Source organism: Nyctibius grandis, chromosome 7, assembly GCF_013368605.1.
Source record: "Nyctibius grandis isolate bNycGra1 chromosome 7, bNycGra1.pri, whole genome shotgun sequence".
Classification (NCBI taxonomy): Eukaryota; Metazoa; Chordata; class Aves; order Nyctibiiformes; family Nyctibiidae; genus Nyctibius; species Nyctibius grandis.
In genome coordinates, this window is record NC_090664.1 from 48301150 (window position 1) to 48322512 (window position 21363).

At 37.7% G+C, this 21363-nt stretch overlaps 1 protein-coding gene across 4 annotated transcripts in view; it reads right to left on the reverse strand.

The window, feature by feature from the left end:
* Window positions 1–21363, reverse strand: part of ZMYND11 (zinc finger MYND-type containing 11) — a 106947-nt gene that overhangs the window by 53853 nt on the left and 31731 nt on the right. For all 4 annotated transcript variants that reach the window (XM_068404748.1, XM_068404746.1, XM_068404747.1 and 1 more), the window contains exon 2: window positions 8437–8571. In XM_068404748.1, the coding sequence (XP_068260849.1) occupies window positions 8437–8552 (116 nt within the window). In that variant the 5' untranslated portion in view covers window positions 8553–8571. The remainder of the gene's footprint in view (window positions 1–8436; window positions 8572–21363) is intronic.

Genomic DNA, 21363 nt, shown 5'->3' on the forward strand with positions numbered 1-21363 from the left:
TTCCATGTAGTCAGCATAAAGCAGGAAAAGAAGGTGGCAAGGCTGGAGGAATCTCTGTCAGTCCCACGGCGAAGAGTTTTCTACACTAGGCACCGAACTAGTCTTATGACAGCTAGTGCTGAGAAGAAGACCCAGCAATTCAGGTAGTAACATTCTGTCACTGTTTAAAGCTGGGCCAGCTATTAAACCGGTGGCAGACGCTCTCTATTAACCCTCCTCCCCACCCCTGAGAAAGGGAAGGGAAAGAGAAAAGGGAGAGAGACTTAGGGGTTGGAAAGTTAAAACAGTTTTAATAAACTATAATAATGAAAAAAGAGTATAATAATAATAATAATGAATTATTTATCACCTGGTGGGACAGTGGCTCAGTACCAAGTTGAAGGAGTAATTATTCCTAACAAATCACAAACAACACTGCTTAATATATCTGGACTTATTTTTATGTATTCCTTTAATCAATTTAATTAATGTGATTAAATAGAATCGTTACACAAATTGAAGAAATTATCTATATTAAGGAAACAGCTTGATGGGAAAAAGAGTAATTATTAATATGCATTATAAACTCAAGATGACACTTTAACCAAATCTACTAATTCAGAGATTTTTATTCTACTACTACTCAGAGCAAATGTAGCTAGGTTCTTTATAGCCTTCTTCCATGAGAAGTTAACATTTTTTTCCTGTCATCCCTGCTTCCACTCTCCTTAGTCAAAAATGTCTAAAAGCAGCTCTTAGACCAATATCAGCAATATTAAAGTTACATACTATTCAAAACAGAAAATCATGATGAACTCATGAAAAAAAATAAGATTAAACACCATATAAAAAGAAAGATAAAAGCTTTATGACAAATGTAGCTATCTACAGGTAACACAGTTGAAATTTAATGAACATATGCCATTGTAAACATTCCTTGTGCAATCCATGACAATCTGTCATTTCTTCTTAAGGGTCTCATAAAATATGAGTGTTTAGCTTAGTTTTTCACTTCAACATTTTTGTGAATCTGGATGTTAAAAATCCTTATTAGCTTGCTGAATATTACCTCAGTGGTCAGCCTCAGCACAAATTTACAAGCAAAATTGTGTATCAGTTATGATGGAAAAGCTGGTTAGATTCCCTGTACTTCCCTGCAAATATGCAGTTTTCAGTGTTCTTTTTATACTTCATAACATATATCTGAACTTTTGAAAATGTCCAAAAATTTCAACCTGAATGCATCATTTAACATCACTGAGGAGCCATCAGTATAAAAAAATTAATGTATTAAATAAGTCAAACATTTAGGTATCCACCATATTTCTATGCAACGTATTGCTATGCTTGTAACTGATAGTTATGCACACATAATGCAGAGTTTTTATATATGACCAAAACAGTACTTTTACTAAAAATTTTGTTATTAGGGAGTCAAATGATCAGTTTTAGATTGCTTTTTGTTTTATGAATATAATGACTTTTAACCAAACTGATTGTCAGGCTGCCACTAGGAGCAGCTATGTGGCCTGCTGAGGAAGCAGTATCATGCCTCTTATTGTAGGACCTTGTACACCACACTTGTGCTTATCTTTGCATAAATACAAACTGCTATTGCACTTCACTACTGTTTTTCCTCATCCTTTCCCACCTGGTAAAATGTGAGCTTTCTGGAGCACCGACTTCAATATTGACTTGTTTTACCATGGTACAACTGACCAGGGTTCAATGAACATGTACCAGATTCTGAAGAGTTGCTTTTAATAACACTATTTGCTTCACATGGTCACATTTAAAACATACACGAGGATGATGTAAAGATGTGGAAAAGGAGCCAGTAACACTGGTTAAAAGTGAACTCAAGCAACCACTGCATTCTTCTGCATAACAGGGGGATGTTTTACTTCAGACAATTGTTTTCAGATAAGCCTACTCTCCAGTAACAAAAAGACAGATATTTTAGGGGAAAGGCTTGACAAAGGATAAGAAACCAACAGAGCAGAAAAATATTTCTAAACTTTCATTTCAGTCAAAGAAATATCAGGTGCTACAACACTTCTGCTCGTGTAAAGTTAAACAACAGGATTATCTAGTTATAAATCCAGAGTCATTTGCTCTCCTAATCATTCTTATGACTTACTATTTTTCTTTATGCATGACTATCTAATTGCAACATGCAAAATACTAGGAAGATTTAAATTTTCATCAAAAGTACTATAAATAGTGACAATTTTTTCTAACAAGTTCCTGAGCATCAAATAAGCAATACTGTAAGAATCTTTTTATTCAATTTTTTTTCTTGCCAGCGCATTGCATATTCTTATTTATAGACTTGTGTGATTATTCCCTACCAGTTCAAATTGCTCATTTTCTTATTTATACTCTCATTATTATTCTCTACCTGTTCAAATTGCTCATTCTCATCTTTGCTTTAACCAGTGCTTCTAGAAATTGTTTTCTGTTAAAGCAGACGGCCTAAAAAAGAGAACCACAGAAGAACTAAGGCAACAAAAACAGATTTATGGATGGGAGAGGCCCTTAACTTTAACTATTCTCAGAGACGGACTGGAGAAATTTCATAGAGTGGTATTTGGAGAAGAAATCCCCCTCCTAGGACTAAATGTCAAACTGAGAGGGTCACATACTCAATCTACAACTGCTAGCGACTCCACCTCAACTGTGGGACCAGCAAATATCATTTCAGAGTAATCTTTCATACTGAGTAATTCTTTTCTGGCATGCTATCCCATCAGTGCTGATTAATGTCAGTCTGCACGAAGCTAACAAGGGACTGACAGAGTCTACTCCATACAGGCTTGGGATCTGCTCATTTCTCTTAGATGACCTGACTTTGCTGCACTTACATTAAATTGGAATATAACGAAAATGAGTTCACAGAACAAATACAGGAAAAATGGTTATGACCATTTAGGGACCTAGTACTGGACCATCCCATTTGAAAGCCAATTAAAAAAGACGAGAGTCTTCGTAGCTATTTATGATGACATTTTCTTGTATCACCAATGTTGTAAAACAGCCTTCTGACTGATGAAAATGATAGTTTCAGATTTGCTCTATTTGAAAATAACACAAATTCTCCAATTATAGCATATCAGTTTTATCCTAGCTAACAGTCTTTCCATCAGCTTCATCCCCTCAAAAGCTGGGATACCTCTACCCGGAGGACGATGGTCACTCTTGGTTTCATTCCCAAACTAACTCATTCTCAGGCTCCATTCTGGATGAAGCCACCTTGTTCCTCCTGGGAAAAAGGCAAAGCGTGGCCAAGAGGTTAGTTTGCTCCTGACAAAGAACATGGATGTAAACCATGCTAAGATTGGCTCCTGCTGCCAAGGGCACTCCAACACTGTTCCAGCATGCTATGTGTCCTCAAATGCCTTCACACCATGCCCGATGGCAAACTATCATGCCTCTAGCTTCAAGTTTCAAGAATAGCATTGCTGTGGGCTGTATTATTTTTGGCATTTAGAACTGAAGAACCACACACACATACAAAACAAACAAAGAATATGTCAGGGCCAAAGAAACACTCCATGAGCCAAAGGCAATGCGGCGTGGTCACAGCATATCTGCTCCAGATGGTGCCAGGGCATTCCCTGTCACAGTACACAAAGACAGTATAGACACAGCCTTTATGAGACAGGGAGAGAAGCCAATCAACTAAATAAATCATGAAACACATCAAAGGAACAGAGAAAAAAATCTGAGGAAGGAAGTATGGAAGAAAAGAATTACGTTTTGGTTCTTCACATTAGTTGTCATGAAATAGTTTAGGAACCAGAATAATTATCTGTTTACAATGACGAAGTCTTGAAAGCGGCCAATAATAGTTCTGGAACACCATATTTGCCAATTGGGTATTTTAATAACGTTAACTTAACAGATAATTAACTCTGAACTAATCATAAAGATCATGAAATGTTCATAAATTGCTCCTGAGGAAACTCAATATCTAGCGAGAAAAGGGGTAAATATTTAATTAATAGTTAATTAATTCTTTAGGAGCTCAATTACCTGTAAGGGAATTATAAAGAAAACACTACAAAAGAAACTGGGAGACTGGAGTAGCCAAAGAAAAAGAACTTTAAAAACATGTCTGTACAGAAATACTTAGCAATCTGCTATGCAACTGAATGTCAATAATTTATCCTACTCACTTAAATATGCATGCATTTTTTCCAGTGTATTTTAAGGCATTTTATTCCATAGAATCAATTTTTGAGGTTACCCCAAAACCAAAACAGATGGAAGATAATGAGGAAAAAACAGAAAGTCAAAGCATAATTATATTTTTTAACGCACTTATAGGAATGAACAATTTGTCAAGCTGCAAGCTCTTGACAGAGAATTCACAAGATATGGGAAGCCATTTCTCCGCTAGTGCTTACAGCATAACTAATACCAATAACACTCATCTAAATAATTGACATATTAGGGTCAAATTATCCCAACATAAAGTCTGGACAGAAAAATAAGCCATATTTCTTGATAAATACCTCTCAGAAATATCATTTTGTTATTAAGTAATTTGGTCGTTTAGAAATGTTAGATATTTCTAGTAGTTAGATTTTAAATTATTATAATTCGTTGCTTTGAGATACACTATGACAATAGAAACCGGGTGAGAATATTTATTTTGCATACCTTTACAGAAGTGTTACCACTGCCTTCAAAAGAGCTTCACCGTTAAATAAAAATGCACTGAACACACTGAAGCTTATGTACAAAGATAGGAACTTAACATATATATATTTTAAAGTTCTCTTCAAAAGGCAGTTTCCACTTACAGTACTAATTCCTTTAAATTCACTACACTGTTAACTTCTTCTTAGTACTGTTTTTCAGTCCTTCATTTAGTTTTCGAACTACTGAAGAACTCTTATCTCCAACCAATGGAAAGTACCTTTCCAACTATAATGTACCCACACATATAATCACTAAAATTGCAGAATCCCTTTCATATAATGATTGTTGGTTGGGTTTTTTTTTTCTTGGAGATATCAAGTCTGTGCAGTGTGGTCTCTTCCCTAACAATACTTTTATTTAAGTATTTATATAATATTCCAATTATCAGTGTCATATTGTTGCCATTTTTCCACACATATTTTTAATTCCTTCAAAAATAGACATTTCTTGTGTTTTTTAATACTTCTCTGTATGCAATGACTTTTCCACAATAATTGCCAAAACTTCCGTAAGCTTACTAACTGGTTGCTTGAAGGCTCTAACTCACATATTCAAATTTTCCAAGTGACTTTTTCCTCAATGTAAAACACTTTTCAATCACTTTCAAATCACGCATTTTTCTATTCTTGCTTTTCTCCCTCATCAATTAAAGAAGCAAAGCATACTTGATTTAGTCTACTTTTAATTAAAGAGCCTCTTTCCTTATATGTTTTTCTGATAATATCAGCAGTACCTGCTAGTGTTCTTGGCTCCTCCTACACTATCCTCCTACTCTTATGTTCTCTACAGAAAATGCGTGGCTAGTTCTATAGATTTTTCTTGCACACTTTCCATTGCCAGTATCTTCTGGGAGTCTTTCTTCACCCCAGGTATTTTTTAACAATTACACATAAAGTGCATCAGTTACATTTTACATATTTGAATGTGTTATATAAATGTGTCTTTTTTACATATTGAGTTGAAACAGTTCATAATCTATAAACAATGAATCTCTTTGTATTACCAACATTTGCTCCCTGGTCATAAAAACAAAATGCTCCTTGATATGTACAGTGGCTTCTACTCAACATCAGAAAGTGAAGAAAAGCAAGAAGTAAATTAAATAAACAGGAATATGTTAGGAAGGGAGAGACAACCATGCCAAGCTGCCGGTTAGGAGAAAAGCCAACAAATAGATTTGCCCAAAAGTAGGAAACCATCTGATGAAGAAAGCAGGAACAGAGATTCTGCTCTGACGGTGTTTGGACTAACAGGTCACAAAATATACAGGACAGCTTGTCTCTAGCAACAAATGAACCCTCAAACTATGGCGAAAAGAAAATAAAATAAAAAAATCAAATCCTGTATCAACTCTTCAACTTGTGAAGGTCTCTGAAAGTACACATTTGTCATCCACTGTATGACACGGTAGGATGACTGTCACTTACCTTAAACATGTATTTATGAAAAAAAAGATTATCTTGCTGTTTTTCTGTACCCTTACTCAGGAATAAGACATGCTTCCATTTCATTGTCATTATTACTTGCAAATACTTGTAATATGCAAAGCCACTCTTTCAGTCAATCCCAAGAGGTATTAATACTTCTAAAAAATGTTACTAATCCAAGTATGAGAATCCTCCCTTTAGCTTCAACTATGTATATACGGTCATAATTTTCACTTTGGACCACTGTTTGGTTTTTATCTTTTTTATTATTCGTACATTTGCCTATGTGCCCAGACACTGATTTATCTTTTAAGGAATTGCAGTTGTACTTGACCAAATTATTTTTGAGCCTGGAAGAATACATCAGCTGCTTAGTTTTCTTCAGAAGAGATATTCTGACGCCCTGCTAATTTCAGAACTTTATCTTGAATATTATGTAATATGCATACTCATTGACTAAGTCATCTGTGTTTCTTCATCAATGACTAGTACTGTAAAGCAACTCAAAGGTCTTTATCTTTTCCTTGTCAAAAGTTATCTCCTTAAAAATACCATATTATAGAAACTAAATCACTGTTCATCACTCTTGTCACTGATGTGCATGTGGAGCATTTACAATGACCGAGCACTTTTTAGATTACTCTGCACTAACACCTTGCACATCTTCCTCAAAGTACTAAGGCTGCTTGCATCTCTGTTTAGTCACTTATTTTTCTTTTGATTAGAGATGAGTCATACAATCTGCATCTAGACTGTTTTTAAAAAAATCAAACTACCCTTCAGTTATCAAGAGCAGTACTTCTTTTTCTATTATCTGTCTAGTTGTTTGCTTTCTCAGCCTCGTTTGTAACGATAGGATTTGTCTTACCTAACTTTACCCAGCTAAATGTTATTCACACCATCTTAAAATAGGCATCTCTCATAAGAGTGGGATGAATCGCCAGCTAGATGTGCCTGTCTCCCTTTATTACATATAAAAAGAGCATAAACAGCTAACAAACTTAGCTAATATATGGCCTCAAGCAAGTAATTTGAAATGTTAAAATGGAAAGTGTATAGCACTAGTTTATCCACTTGTCTCCTTGGAGACATGTTGCAAATATACATAGTACTTTAAAGCATTCTGAAACTCAAGTGCAACCTCAAAAATGAAATCCCTAAAATACAATCTCCCTCTCAAGCCTGCTTGGAACTCTCTAGCTCTGGGAAGGTGCTTTTTGGCTTAATGGTGTGTTTTTCTTTGTTGTAGGAGCTAGGTACACACTAATTCATTTGGGACATCATCTTCTTTTTTTTTTCCTCCTGTTTATTGTTCACTAGCACTTCTTCCACTTATGAAGCCAGTTTTGCCTGTCACTTCCACCCCAGAGCCTCTAAACTCTGTCAGTGGACCATGTTATAATGATGTTCACTTCGTTAGTCACCTGCACTGTTTATAACTCTTCCCTGTAGTGGTCTCTGGCCTCATTATCAGTTCACATTGGTTCTGGCAACTGAAGAGTTGACAACTGGTTACTTTTGCTCTTTTAAATTATTCAAATTGATTACTTTGACAAATGTGACATACAAGTTGGCCTGGAAATGCACACAAAGCACAGAGAGGCACAAAACCTCCCTCAGTTTTTATTACAGTGGCTACTCCAAATTATCTTAAAAGCTATTTTAATATTGTAGACCTTTTAACACATTGCAAGCTCCACAGAACAAAGAATATATATTTCTCTGTGTATACTGCACCTAATACGTTTTGAAGAATATTTTAATATTAACAATAATATTAGGCTTTGGTGGTAATCATCTACGTCTTCCTTAATAGCATCCCGTGCCCATCTCTGCAAATATGGCTTCTCATTTGTTTGAGCAACCTAGTGCTTCAACTTCACATTTATCTTTGCTTTCTGGAAAAGAGTTCTCCACTGGCCTATCACATCTTCCTAAAGAATTAAATTATTTACAGATTTTATTGCCCTTTTCTCCTTAACTGTTATATCTGTTTCTTGTATTTTGACCAAGCTAGCAAATGAGTACAACTCTGACATGCTAAACTCAGTTCAAGTATTATAAATATTGCATATTTCCTACAGATGCTTATACAAAACAAATACAGGGTGAGTAAGATCTCAATTCAATGGATTAAACCTCACTTTAGGATCTTTAGGTGCTCAGTTCTATAAGTTTTTTTATAATTAGATAATTAGTAACACAGAAGTGCATGTAACTGTTTCATAGTCTCTCACAACGTTTACTGTCTCTGTTTCCCAAGGCTTTTAATAGCATCAACCTTCCCCCTTGCCAAAATTTTTTTTTGGAATGGATCACTTACTTTGTAATACGGTCAATGTTAGCAATTTGCTTCTGGTTCCGGATTATTTCTATAGCTGCCCAAAGATGCTGGATAGCCTTTGTATCTGCCTGTCGTCTCTTCGTTAAGCGTGCCATGACCTGTTTACTCGGTCAGCTGCAGCCGATAAATAAAAAAAATACACCAAAAAGTTAATCATGAATTATGAAATGGATTACATGACTATCATATTGCAATATATACGATTACAAGGAAAATGTTAACCTATAGCAGTTCAATTTGTATACAGCAGTATGTTTTCTTATGCTTAAAAAGCAGTAAAAAGAAAAAAAATTTAGTTTACGAGAACCCCTTTCACATCACACAATCTATACAGAAGACAAAAGGTGAGTAGTAAAAATTATCAAATCAATAGCAAATGACTTACAAACCAGCAAACTGGTTACAGAAAGTCACTTAGTTTACACCTCAGTTCCCTAAAATTTAGTAAAAAGCAGAAGCTACCCTAGCCTGAAGCCTCTCCAGCGTCCTGCATTGCCTGAAACCCTTAAAAAGGGCAAGTGGTGCTTGATGTATCACACGGTGCAAGCATGAACTCTGACATAGAAAAGAAGCTGGACACACAGTTTAGTATACAATATAGTTCTCAGAGTATTACTTTCATATTTTTATCATTTACAACTATTGAAAAAATCCATTCTGCATGCACAAACTAGAAGTACTTTCATGGATCATAAATATTAAAAAACATTTGGAGCAATTCCATTTCCTGTAACATGCTACAACCCAACAGGACCAAAGTGCTTCTGATGGCATTTACCCATCTAACCAACCCTGAACGGGAACATAATGAGCATCTGGCTTTGTTTACAAATTTTCCAAAAGCTCGAGGCAATGAGTACAGATAAGCCATAAATCGCCTACAGCTCTACTACAGGCACAGAATCCCTTTTTAAAAGCTTAACGATGCATTTTGATCACTAAATAACGTTCTTTCAGTGCCACCACTTTCTCAATGAAAAAAATGACTGATTTATGACTGCTACCAAGGTCTATAATTTATTTTAGAGCTCTGTCCTCAAAATGAACTCTGTGGTATGCATGCGGGTACTTGTAACTAGCAGAATATTAACTTCAGTAACCCAAAATAATATAAAAAATGCAAAAACATTACACCATCTGTGCAACGTTAAAGATGAGAATTTAAGTATTAAAAGTGTCCCTTCTCTCAAATTCACAAAAAATCAAACAGATTCGAGTACTTCATGAGTTGCAGCAATGCAATTTTCAAGTCCATAGGACCTACAGGTACTTGTCAAAGAGGGCCATCAAGTTTCAGATCTGGTATTAGCTCTGCAATGCTCACTCACTCTACAGGTGTGATGAAATAAAGTGCAACACTATTATTAAGGGGAAGAAATGATTTAACAGCATTATACTTAACATTACATAGCCCATTAAAAAAAAAGATGATGTGAATTGATATGTGCATGTCCAGTTGCAATTGTATCTCATGTGTGAGGCACCTCTGGCCACCAGAGATAGCAGGGAAGGGCAGAGCAGAGCGGGGCTCGTGGAGGCTCGGTGTGGTCACACATCAACCCCACATTTCTGCTTTAGAAATCTCTTCCCGCTGGGATTTAAAGCAAGGGCAACTGGATCTCCCAGAAAAGAAAGGCCAAGAATACATTTCTGAGGGAAGCATAAGAGGGAATATGAAAGACATACAGCTAAAAGTGACTGTCAGTAGATAACATTGCCCAAGAAGGATTCAGAGAAAGAAAGCCTCTGTTGGGAATAGCGGAAAAAGACCTTGCACCTCTGTGAGATCCTCTGCATTCATTTCACAGAATATGAGGACATCACAAGTGAAAAAACCTTCCTAATTTGTAAGAGAAACATATGATTACTCGTAGAATTTAATTCTTAAGGAAAACAGACCTGTAAGATACAAAGAAGGGTTAGACACTAACACGACAATCTTTACAGCCTTACTACTTTAGCATAAAAATCCCTTCCTAATGCAGAACCGACTAAAAGTGATATAATTATTTTTATTCTAGCTCTGTACAAAGTATCTGCTTTAAAAGCTTTTAGCTGATATGGCAGTCGACAGGCTGGACACGAAGCCTCTTACGCAGTATCATGTCCACATGTGAGGATCAAGGAGGAAACACTCATCTTTCTCGACCCTGATAACAGTGTGAAACAACAGACCAATTCTCAGTTAATTTTGTAATAAATGAAGTGCGTCCTGTTATCCCAACTACTTCAAAAACAACCGTTATTTTTGGTAGTCTGGCATATTGCTGCCCATGTGAGAGCCACGCTGGGCGTGCCTGGCAGCGGGGGAAGGAGGTGGATTTCTCTCACACCCCTGCGATGTCTGAGCCCGAGGGCCCCAGCACAGGGCAGAGCCCTGGGGAACCCATCTGCTGCCTCAGTATGGCCCCATGTCCCTCCTGTGCAGCCGAAGAAAAGGCTGTCCTTTGGGGCTAAGGAACTCACTCTTGTGTCTCCAGGGCCGGAGAAGAAGCCCACATCCGAGACAGGGAGAGTGAAGGATCGCTGTAATTACAGTTCCTGAAGGCCTGTGGTTGCAGAGCTGCACCTAAGATGGCTGCCAGAGGGCAGAGGAAGGCCTCTCCCTGCGAAGGCCCTATGGGCTCCCCGTTTCCTTTGCAGTGCACTTTTGGAACACATTTCCCGACCACCTCCTTGCCCCATCCTTATCATACTTTGTTGGCTCGGAGCATGCAAACGCTATGCCCTGGGCCCTGTGCCAACCCACAGTCCAGGCATGCACCTCCCAAGCCCCAACCGCTCCAGGGAGGCCACTCTGTGGGACTAGACTGGACCTGGTCTGAAGTAACCCCCCCAAAACCACAGCTGATGCAGGTGTCAGCCTGGACTGCTCCCTCCTGGCTGGCTCCCTGTGCCCCACCACTGCTCACACAGGCACAGCCACGGCTCTTCTCCCCGGTTGTCTGGAAATAAATGCAGTAAGAATTCTTACACATGGGACACAGCAATCACGCATGTTTTGTTCTGTTCCTCTTTTTTGGTAAGATACAATAATTTTAGCAGGTGTTGTGCTTTCAAAGAATATATGTTTCATTTTTATAGCTTTGGTTTACTACTTAAGGGCACTTTCATTAAACTCACAGTTGACACTCCACTATTGAAACAGCAGTTCTTATAAACCCCACTTCCAAAAACATAAAAATAGATTTTTTTTTTCCCCAAAAGTCCCAGACCACTTTAGCATTTTTTTCGTCTTTTAATTGCATGGTGCAGAAGAAATATAAAGAGCCTTTTCGTGTTAAAGATTAAAAGACTATGGCATATTTCTTGCTGTTCATTGCATTGTCACTCTTCCTCCATGGTAAAACTAACCGCAACAGTTTACTGACTGCATTCCTGCAAAAATGTAAGTATTTTTCTACATTACTATAAAATCTTAAAGATAACTTGTATCAGACTGTTAATAGTTTATAAAATGCTTTGGAGTGCTACGTCCAAGCAACAGAAAATGCTCCCAGTGCTCCAACATGCACAAGTTACTCATGCAAATAATAGTTTAAAGTTTAATGGGAGACATACTAGATTCTTAAATCTATGTTTATCACTCCTGATTATTTGCTTATGTAGGGGTGCACAAACATGCACACAAGCAAGAGAACAAGCATAAACATCCATTGTGTGTGAATATGTGTAAGAATCTATGGCTTAGAGGTTAAATACTGAAAGAGGCTGATTCATCCATGCAGTGTTTTAAAGAAGTTAGAACTCCAGAGGCTCTTTAAAACCACAATACTGAAATGTACATTTGTATATAAATGCTTGAAGATGTTTCTCATCCCCCTCTTTCGTTATAACATTCATTTCAATATCCTGGAAAAAAAAACTAAAAGCTGAAGTAAACATTAATTTCCCGCTTGTTATTTGCCAGCCATCATGTTGTTTAGCTATGGTATCCCCTGTTCATACAAAATTATTTGCTTCATGCCATTTCTGTCACGTTCTGCTAGCAAGCTTATAGTAGGATGCAGCTTCTTAGTGAAAGGTTGGCAAAAAAAAGATGGCTAAAAATATAAGAACTTATATCAGCAGGATGTGCCTTAGGTTTTGCAGACATCCATGGGATCTGCAGAATATAAGAAGGTTTCTCCTAATAAAGGAATTTTTGTGTGGCTGACGAGACAGCTCACATACTTCCGTCACATGCTCACTCACACAGGTCCCAAAGAAAATAATTTATATCTTCTGAATTTTAAACTCTCTAACTGTTCCTCAGTGCATTCTGAGTAAGGTTGTATTTTAAATCCCTCCTGAATGTCCCATGTACAACATTTCGAAAAGTATACCACTTTATTGTACACAACTTCCCTCAAGAGCTAATGTTACCCTCATTTCTTACAGGCAGGCTCAACAAACCGCTTTATCTTCTGAATACACACAGCAAGGCTTATCTTCTCAAAGCCCACAGCAAAGCGTGTATTGCCATGCGGTGGCAATGTTACAGCAGTGGCAAACCAGACTTAACTGTCAAAACAGCAAGGCTACTAGTCATTAGACACACACTTGGCCAAATCAAATGCTGTACAGCTGCCTGTTGCAATAGCAGTGGGTATGGAAATGTGCATTGCAAAAGTCAAAATAAACAAAAATCACCTTGCAGCATGTCTAGGGATTTAGCCCAAGGAACCTCCTGACCTGCTGTTTGCATCCAATTTAGCAGATACTATCAGGTACTAAGTTTAGCTAGAAACTCTCCCTACAGACAGAAACAACTGAAAGGTAGTTAATCTCGCCATGCTTTAGCTGTTAAATACCATCGTCCAAACAAAATACGATGCTTCTGAAAATTTAACTAATGAATTAGACTTTGCACGGAAGCAGACGGTGTTGCAGTTGGGTGCTGCTGCTCTGATGGGAGCTGCTAATTAAGAGCTGACAAGTAGGAGCTTGTTAAATCTCCTGTTCGTACTTCAGTGTAAGTGAGGCTACCTGTGGCGCTCGTCCCTTTCAGTGCAAAGTCAAACAGGTTAAGCTTCATCCCTGCTATTAGCCACCATTTGGCTGAGATTTGGTATGCAGTTAATTGCAATGGAAAGACAGCTTAAGAAGTTGATCCTTGCCACTGCTCAGCTGCTAGTTTCTGCCTTTCAGCCCCGCATCCCTGGGGCTTGCTATTATTTCTTCCACACCATACGGTGAAAAGATTTCAGGCTCAACAGGAGGAAGAAGCTAGGCTCAGTCCTAGTTTTTGTGGCTTTCATGCTGCGAGACTGACTGAGTTTAGGCAGTTAGGAAACTTGAACACAGACTTAGCTTCGTATTTATATGCACATTATAATATAGTCTCCAGCATTTCTTAAAGTGTAATGTTTTATAGTAAGCATAAAACTGTATATATCAGCAGTACAAGTAGTTCCAAATGTTTAGTGCTTTGTTCTTGTATTAAACAGGGGTTTCCTATTAAAATCCAGATTACAAATTTGCGAGTTGATGTAGAGTTTGGGTCCCTGGACTTTATACAGGTCTTTGTTGTACTCTGAAGTTCTGCAAGTTTATAGTTTACAATTTAAACTACTTTTTAAATGTATCTTTCATCAGCAGTTTAGTGGGAGGGTAAACACTTTAGTCTTCCCCTCCTAGAACAACTGAGAGCAAAAGTGATAACTACCCTCTTTTTACATATGGCACATGAAAATGTTTCAACTGAGCAGCAGTGAAAGTTATACATGAACTGAAATTATACATAACTTCAGGTCTGCCTTCCAGATCTAGCGATCCAAAAGTGTGGGGATTAGCTGCTAGGGTGAGGACAAAACTTTTGGCAAGAGTAATCCCACATCTTGCTTACCATTCCCTTGTCTTTCTGAGCATGCAATATTACAAGCATAACCTAGGATTAGCTGGGCACCTGGTAGCAGGAGACCCTCTTTTGCAAGAGTGCAGATTATCAGAAATACACATTTTGCATACAAAGTCATTCTCAAATGTTTAAGAATGAGCAAGTGTTTTGGTATCATTAGATATTTATTCTGGACTTAATCCCAATCCACTAAAATCAACAAATGCCTTTCTGCTGACTTTCCGCGGTTTGGGAGTAAACTTTCAACTGCTGACTGCTCTTCCACATACTCACAATGAAAAACTTAGGGAGGTGTTCAATGATGTTAGTGAAGCTGAAAAACGTAACAATCGTGGCGGAAACAGGCAAAATTTCTTTGTCAATTAAACTAAACTCAGAAAATTAGACTACATACTAACAAAAGTTACCGAATTCTTCAGTGCACCTTTCTGTACTAAGAGATTAGTTCATGCTGTAATGCTGTCATTTTGGAAGTTATTAAACTATAGAAAATTTTTGGATGTTGAATGTGTGTCAATCCTAATGAAAATCTTTTAATTTCACTGTTAGATTAAGGTGCACACAGTCTATTCAAACGAGATGCTTATTAGCATAATCCTAAATATTTCACAAGTGCAAGTGAAATAATTGTGCTGTTATACACAACCCCACCTTTTGCATTTTCTGATTGCTAGGTTTGTAACCTTGATGTCATGCAGCTTTTTGAGTGAGGTTTTGCATAGCTCCATTACGTGCGATACAGACAGAAAACAGGACTACATGAATACAAAACTGTAGTGTTCTGCTTCTTTCTCTCTGCAATTTAATTTTTTTTCCAACTTCAGTACGCAGAATACAAGAAAGATTTTGCTATTACCTTGTGCCATTCCAAGATGGCAGTGAGCCACTGTAGAAATCAGAGCCAAGGACAGTACAAAACTAAAGGCCCCAAGAATACTTTTACTACACATATGTGTAAACTCTATTTTAATCCCTGCTATTGCATTTACTTCATTTGTATTGTATTTCATTCACAATGATTAAGTAAGTGTCCTTCACTGAGGCTAAGGCATGTGATACTTGAATTTTAAGCTCAGACATTCTGAATCATCAGTGTACAAATCGTAGAACTCTCTTTCTTTTTCTTTTGAAACCAAACCTGGACTTTCTTGTTTAATTAGCTCACCCTGACAGAGAGAACTTGACACAAACGTTGAGACACCATCCCAAAACAGAATTTCTAAGAAAGTGTAAGCATAGGTCAGTATAAAGGGAGTATAACAAAACCTGAGATGAAGCATCAACAACAGCTGCTGAGAAAGACAGAATAATAGCCATACACCCCAAACAAAGGCTGTCAAAGTGGTTTTGTTTACTACCTAATACAACTACATGTACAGGGCTAAAGCGTAATCCTGTATTCTGCTGCCCCTCCAGCCAGCCCCAGCCTGGAATTTCACTGACAATAGCAAATGCCGTCCTAAAAATTGGAAGGAAATTATCCTTTGTTCCTGTCGGGCAGAAATCACTGAACAAAACTTTATCTAGCAAAGTAAGTTTGGAGAAAAGAAGAAAACACAACTGCCGAAGAAAATAATATAGTTGAAAGGGCTGAAAGCAAGGAGTCAAATCTGTTACTAGCAATATCCCTACACCAACTTCTTTCAGTTGACTACTTCTTTTTGGGTAATGGTCATCATGTTTTACTCCAGGTAATGTGCCTAGGAAAGCTTAAGTACATAATATATTTTCTGTTAAAGATTTGTCTCAATATAATTTTTATGTGTACAGGTTCCACATTCATCTTTTAAAATAAGCAGTATTTTCCTTAATATTTCAATTTTTAATAGGTATTAAATACATGGAGAATATTTCTTTTTTTTTATAGCTAGTAACAAAATTAACAGTTACATTGGCATATCAAGAACCACACCAGTTTTTGTCTACATGAGAAAACACCACCATGAGAAAATGTATACACTGTTAATGCATTTAGTAAACTTCTGAATGAATGCAATTTCAATTAAAAAGCAATGTAGTGTGGTTTGGCTAAGGCTTAGTTAATGAAATTAAGCTACACTAAATGAAGACTTCCCACAATGGAGCTTGCACTAGTATAAATTGCTTTAAAAAAGACGCTTCTTGTAAAGTTGTGCAACTTTCCCATGAAGACAAGCTTTAGCTGCCATAGTAACAAAGCCCCTTATTTCCAGGATGATGATACGCTAGTATTAAACAGCCTTTAAGTTGTTTGTATCAGAAGACTACTCATCTTTGTTCAAAGAAATTTTCTATACAAAAGACTGTCCAACTCAACTAACTTCAACATCACTAAATAATAGATGGCTCATACAACGTGTAGATCAACCTACACACTTCTTATCCCCTATCATGGTTGAAAAATAATGAGTTTTCTTCAGATTTGTTTACTTGGGGAGTTATCAAAAATAATACTAGCACACAAATTGCTATCAGCGATGGTCTGGGTCCCCCGTATGAACTCACAGATGCATGGACACACAAGCAAGTTACACACACATGCTTTGATATAAGAGGCTTGAACTAACACGTTTTACCTTCCATTTGCCACAGACTAAGAGCATGAAGAGGGTCAGTTACAGAAGATTAAGTGACACGTGGAGACGGGATCATGTTCTGAACCCATGCTGCACACTAATACGGGCTTTCTGTGGTTTAACTACACCGACTACCAAACTCCATATTTTCCAAAGCAGCATAAAGCTAAACCACAGAAAGATGCTCGAGGAGACTCCATGGAAGGAGTTAACGCCTAATGAGCAGTCTGAGCTATTTCCCGATGTAGACAAGCCCTTAGTAAATAGATGCTTCCTGTCCACTCGCTTGGCTGTAGCAAGCAGAGGTGATTAATGCAGCTATGCATCCTGACAGGCTCCAACGCTCACTTGGTCGTAAAAGGGGGGAAACCATGGCCAAAGAAGGCTGACAGTGAGGGCTGGAATTTCGGTTTGGATGATAAATAGATGCCACTTTGACTCTGCAACTCTCTCTAATAAAAGTGAGAGGTGGAAGTCATCTTAGAAAATGCTAAGAAATGTAAATAAGAGAATCTCTTTCTTCAAAAGCAAGCTTTTGATCATCATCTTCCTTTCTGTTCTGAAAGCCAAGGAGCTTGGTTATTCTGTAAGCCTCATATAAACTGATGCAATACATTTCTCCATCCGTAAGTAAGGTATAATAAATAAGGTATGATGACATAAATAAATAAATGACTTTTCATGGTATATTAGCAGGGAATGTAATTCCGAAAAAAGTCAGTTTTGCACTAAACAATAAGAAAAAGGGACACATTTTCCACGTCAAAGAACTAGGAATGTATGGAAAAGAGCTAAATCATGAAAAAATGTAAATTCATTGCAGACTATGTAAGCTATATGGTAAAATAAGGAGTTGATGATGACTTTTTGCAGTCTAACGTGAGTTTCCAAATTGCTGGGTTTTCTTCTCTTTCTCTGAACTACACACAACTGACAGTATCTTTAAAATACAAATTGTGATTCTGCTGCAAGCAACAGGACTTAAACCTTAGATGTTTGTAAAAACTATGCCTTCACCAGGCTGCATTTTTATTGACAAAAGGCAGCTGAATCAATTTTTGTTGCTCCTTAACAAAAACGAAGACTGCCTGAACTTGTTTCTTTCAAAGTTATTCTCTTTGGCCTCTCCCTCTCCATAAATAAAAGCACAACTACACAACTTCCAAAACTGCTCAGATATTGAATTATTTGAAAGCCAGTGTGTTATGCAGGCGTGACCACTTCCCTCCAGAAGTCAGGCCACAAGCAGCATTAGCCCCGAGGAGACTTTCTCTCATCAACAGTCATCTCAGGGAAAGCTGATGCTGTATAAAGAAAACAAGTGCAATTCTGAAACAACTAAGGTTTCCAAACTGAAGCTCCTTCCAGCCCTAAATGTCAGGGCTCACCCTTGGAAACCTTCAGAAATATGCTCAGAACTTACAGAGTTAAAATACATTGATCTGTAATGCAGGTAAGATGAGCCGAAGATAAACACTGCCAAAGCTTACAGGCTTTTACAGCATTAATCAAAAGAAACTTTAAGGCAGGGAAAGGATCAAATTGTAAAATCCGAGCTTCAGATCCTGCTTCTGAAATACAAGGCGAATATCAGAAATAATGGACCTGAAAGTTTCATGCAACAATCCCCCAGCTGTGGGACAGTTCATCAAAACAAAAGCAACAGAAAGAATAATATATTGTAGAACTGGAAGCCTTTCCCCAAGTCATCACCTCATTTGCTTTTCTCATCTCTGTTTTTAGAGAGTGTATTTCCTAGGTTGGGCATAGACACGTGGCTTAAAAGTACACTCTGAAGTATATTCGGAGCGTATGCTCTCTCCTTCATAGGCAGTGCCCAAACTCACTAATTATACACATTCCAATAAAGCTTTCCTGCCCCAAACCAAGTCTATCATCGCTTCTTAGTGAAGCCTTAATCCCTATTCGTTTCAAAGGTCCATTTTGATTTTTTTCCACTGACATTTCAAATTTTTTTTATACCTCAAAAGCAGGTAATTTATTTTGCTTGCACTTTCCTCCTTTAGATTGCCCTCAGCTCTCCCCCCAGAACATTCATGTCTGGACAAGGATGAAGCTTGCCTAGAGGACAATTTACAGACAAGTGAGAACCGCAGTTTTCATGAAAACCAATGTACAGTGACAAACAACAGCATTCATAACTAAACACATCCTTAAGTGGAAAACAGCTGAGTATAATTATGACCCTTTTCTTTATCTTTGCTGCAAAAGTTGATAAATGAAAAGTGGAAAAATGATAAAAAGTAAGTTTCAAACCCACAAACTTTATAAAGAGAAACTTTAAAAGCCAAAAAATTATTCAAAGAAGTAAAGATCTTCCAAAGAAACTGGTCAGGTGATGAAAATATGTTGCCATTACTTCAGATAACACCAGTTTGTCAGCAAACCTGGTAACATCAAGAAAACTTTGCCCTACCATTGCAGGTTAGCATTTCCTTCCTATAAGTTGTTTAAAAGAGACAGGAATGAGGACAGGAGGTATATACCACTTAATTTTCTAACCAGCTCTTGGTGTGGCTGATGGCGTGGGGGAGGCTGGCAAATGGGCTTTTCTGGCACCGAATTTTTTTTCTGATACCATACGTGCTATCTTGGTTTGCAGTCTCAAATTTGTGGAGCTGTTTCTTTCAAAGATCTTGGTGGGAGCTCTAGTGTGATCTCTTTTGAAACATTTTCTATTACCTATGACTTTCAGATGCTTCCAACTCTTATTTCTCATCTTCTCTTACCTGAAGCCAACTTATAACGTCTTTATTTTTTAATGTAGAGAATTCTTCTCAAGGCTTTTCGAGGACCAGTTGCAAGTGAATTGAATTATGCACTTTTTGGATAACGAAAATCCATTTCACATCAGCACGATTCTTGCATTTTACATCTGCTCTGTATTACTTCTATGGGAAACTTATTACTTTGACCAATGGTTCGCTATTATATTCATATGCACGTCCATGGCATATGCTAGAGCTACAGATCAGAGAAACAAAAGAGCTCTCTGCAGCTCTGCAAGATTACAATACTTCTCACATGCAAAATTATGTTCTGCCTCTCCTCTGGCAGGTGCATCTGAAACCTATTTCTTCAAGCACTGTGGATGATGGTGATGACATAGAGCAGATTACAAAGGCCCTTTACGGAGGAAATTACTTCCTGAACACTCAAGAGCTCTTCCTGCTGTGCCGTTATCTAGGGCTGAGGTTTATTACAGGCAACAGGACCATACTGTTCTCTTCTCAGCTCTTTCTTTCAGACACAGAAACATAGGATTAATAATTTTGTCAGCAGAAGTAGGACTTCATTTTTCAGATTATTTCTGTTATTCTACTGCCAACATTTGGCTGTTCTTTTATTTTACTTCTTTAACCTGAATGCAGATGAATAAGCCAAAGCTCTGACACAGAGACGTAGCCCTGCAGAGTGAGGGAGATTCATGGAAGTCCAGGACACTTATGTGCTAAAATTCATTCTAAAATGGTTTAGAGTGTGCTCCGTCTCTATTTCACTTGTTCATGCTGTTTCATAAACGTTCAATTTAACTTTTAATTTTGCTTGACATAAAGCAAGACTATGAGAGCTGCTTTTACTATGAGGAGCAAGGTTTCTTTGTTTCAGTGATGCCAAGGCCCGGGTGGGTGCCCAAGCTCGAAGTGACCAATGCCTTGTTCTACCCTATACCATGAAATCTGAGATGTTTTTCACTGTTTTCACCTCCATTAACAGAAACAGAATGTGTCTGTCCACTTGATGATATATGCTGAAGGAAAAACGTAGGGAACCCGAATTGGTCATTTTAAAGCAAAGAAAGTCCACAGTATTGTTTTTAGACATTTCACATCTATTCTTCCAGTGCTGAGAGATTCTGACTTTTACCACCTTCTTTCTGTTGAAGATAGTCTGCTATTTTATTTTTAGACCTGAGATTTCCTACCAAAACCAATTGTGGGTATACAATCTTTGCTGAGCTCCAACAACAGAAAAGAACTCCTTCTGGGGAGACTTTTCAGGCAGTGTTTGTCTGAGGCTGTTGCCACCACTGCGGTCACCCATGGTTCAAAGCACTAGTTTAAACTGACCACAAGAAATTTTACTCCCCAGTCTAGCAGCATGGTTGTTAAGCCAGACACTGTCCTGTCTTCGTTGGGGTTCGTGTTCCTTCTGCATCCTTTGAGCGAAACTGTTTTGGCGTGCTAAAGAAGACACTCACATGTCTCTGGATTGCAGCTTCTGAGTTTAGGACAGATGGGAAACCAATAGAGGAGTTAAAATCCTGTGAATCCACACACAGCTTATAGCCAGTAGCCATCTGGCTGGGGATCTACATAATACCACGAGAGGATGACAAAAAAAAAAGGACAAAAAAAAAGGCAGTTACATTTGCACTTCCATTTCTCTTCCCCTTTTTTGTGCCTCCTGGTTTGAATATACTTAATACTCCCATTAAAATAGTCTTTCAACTATTTCATACAGGTTAAACAACTACAGTATTTTCTTACT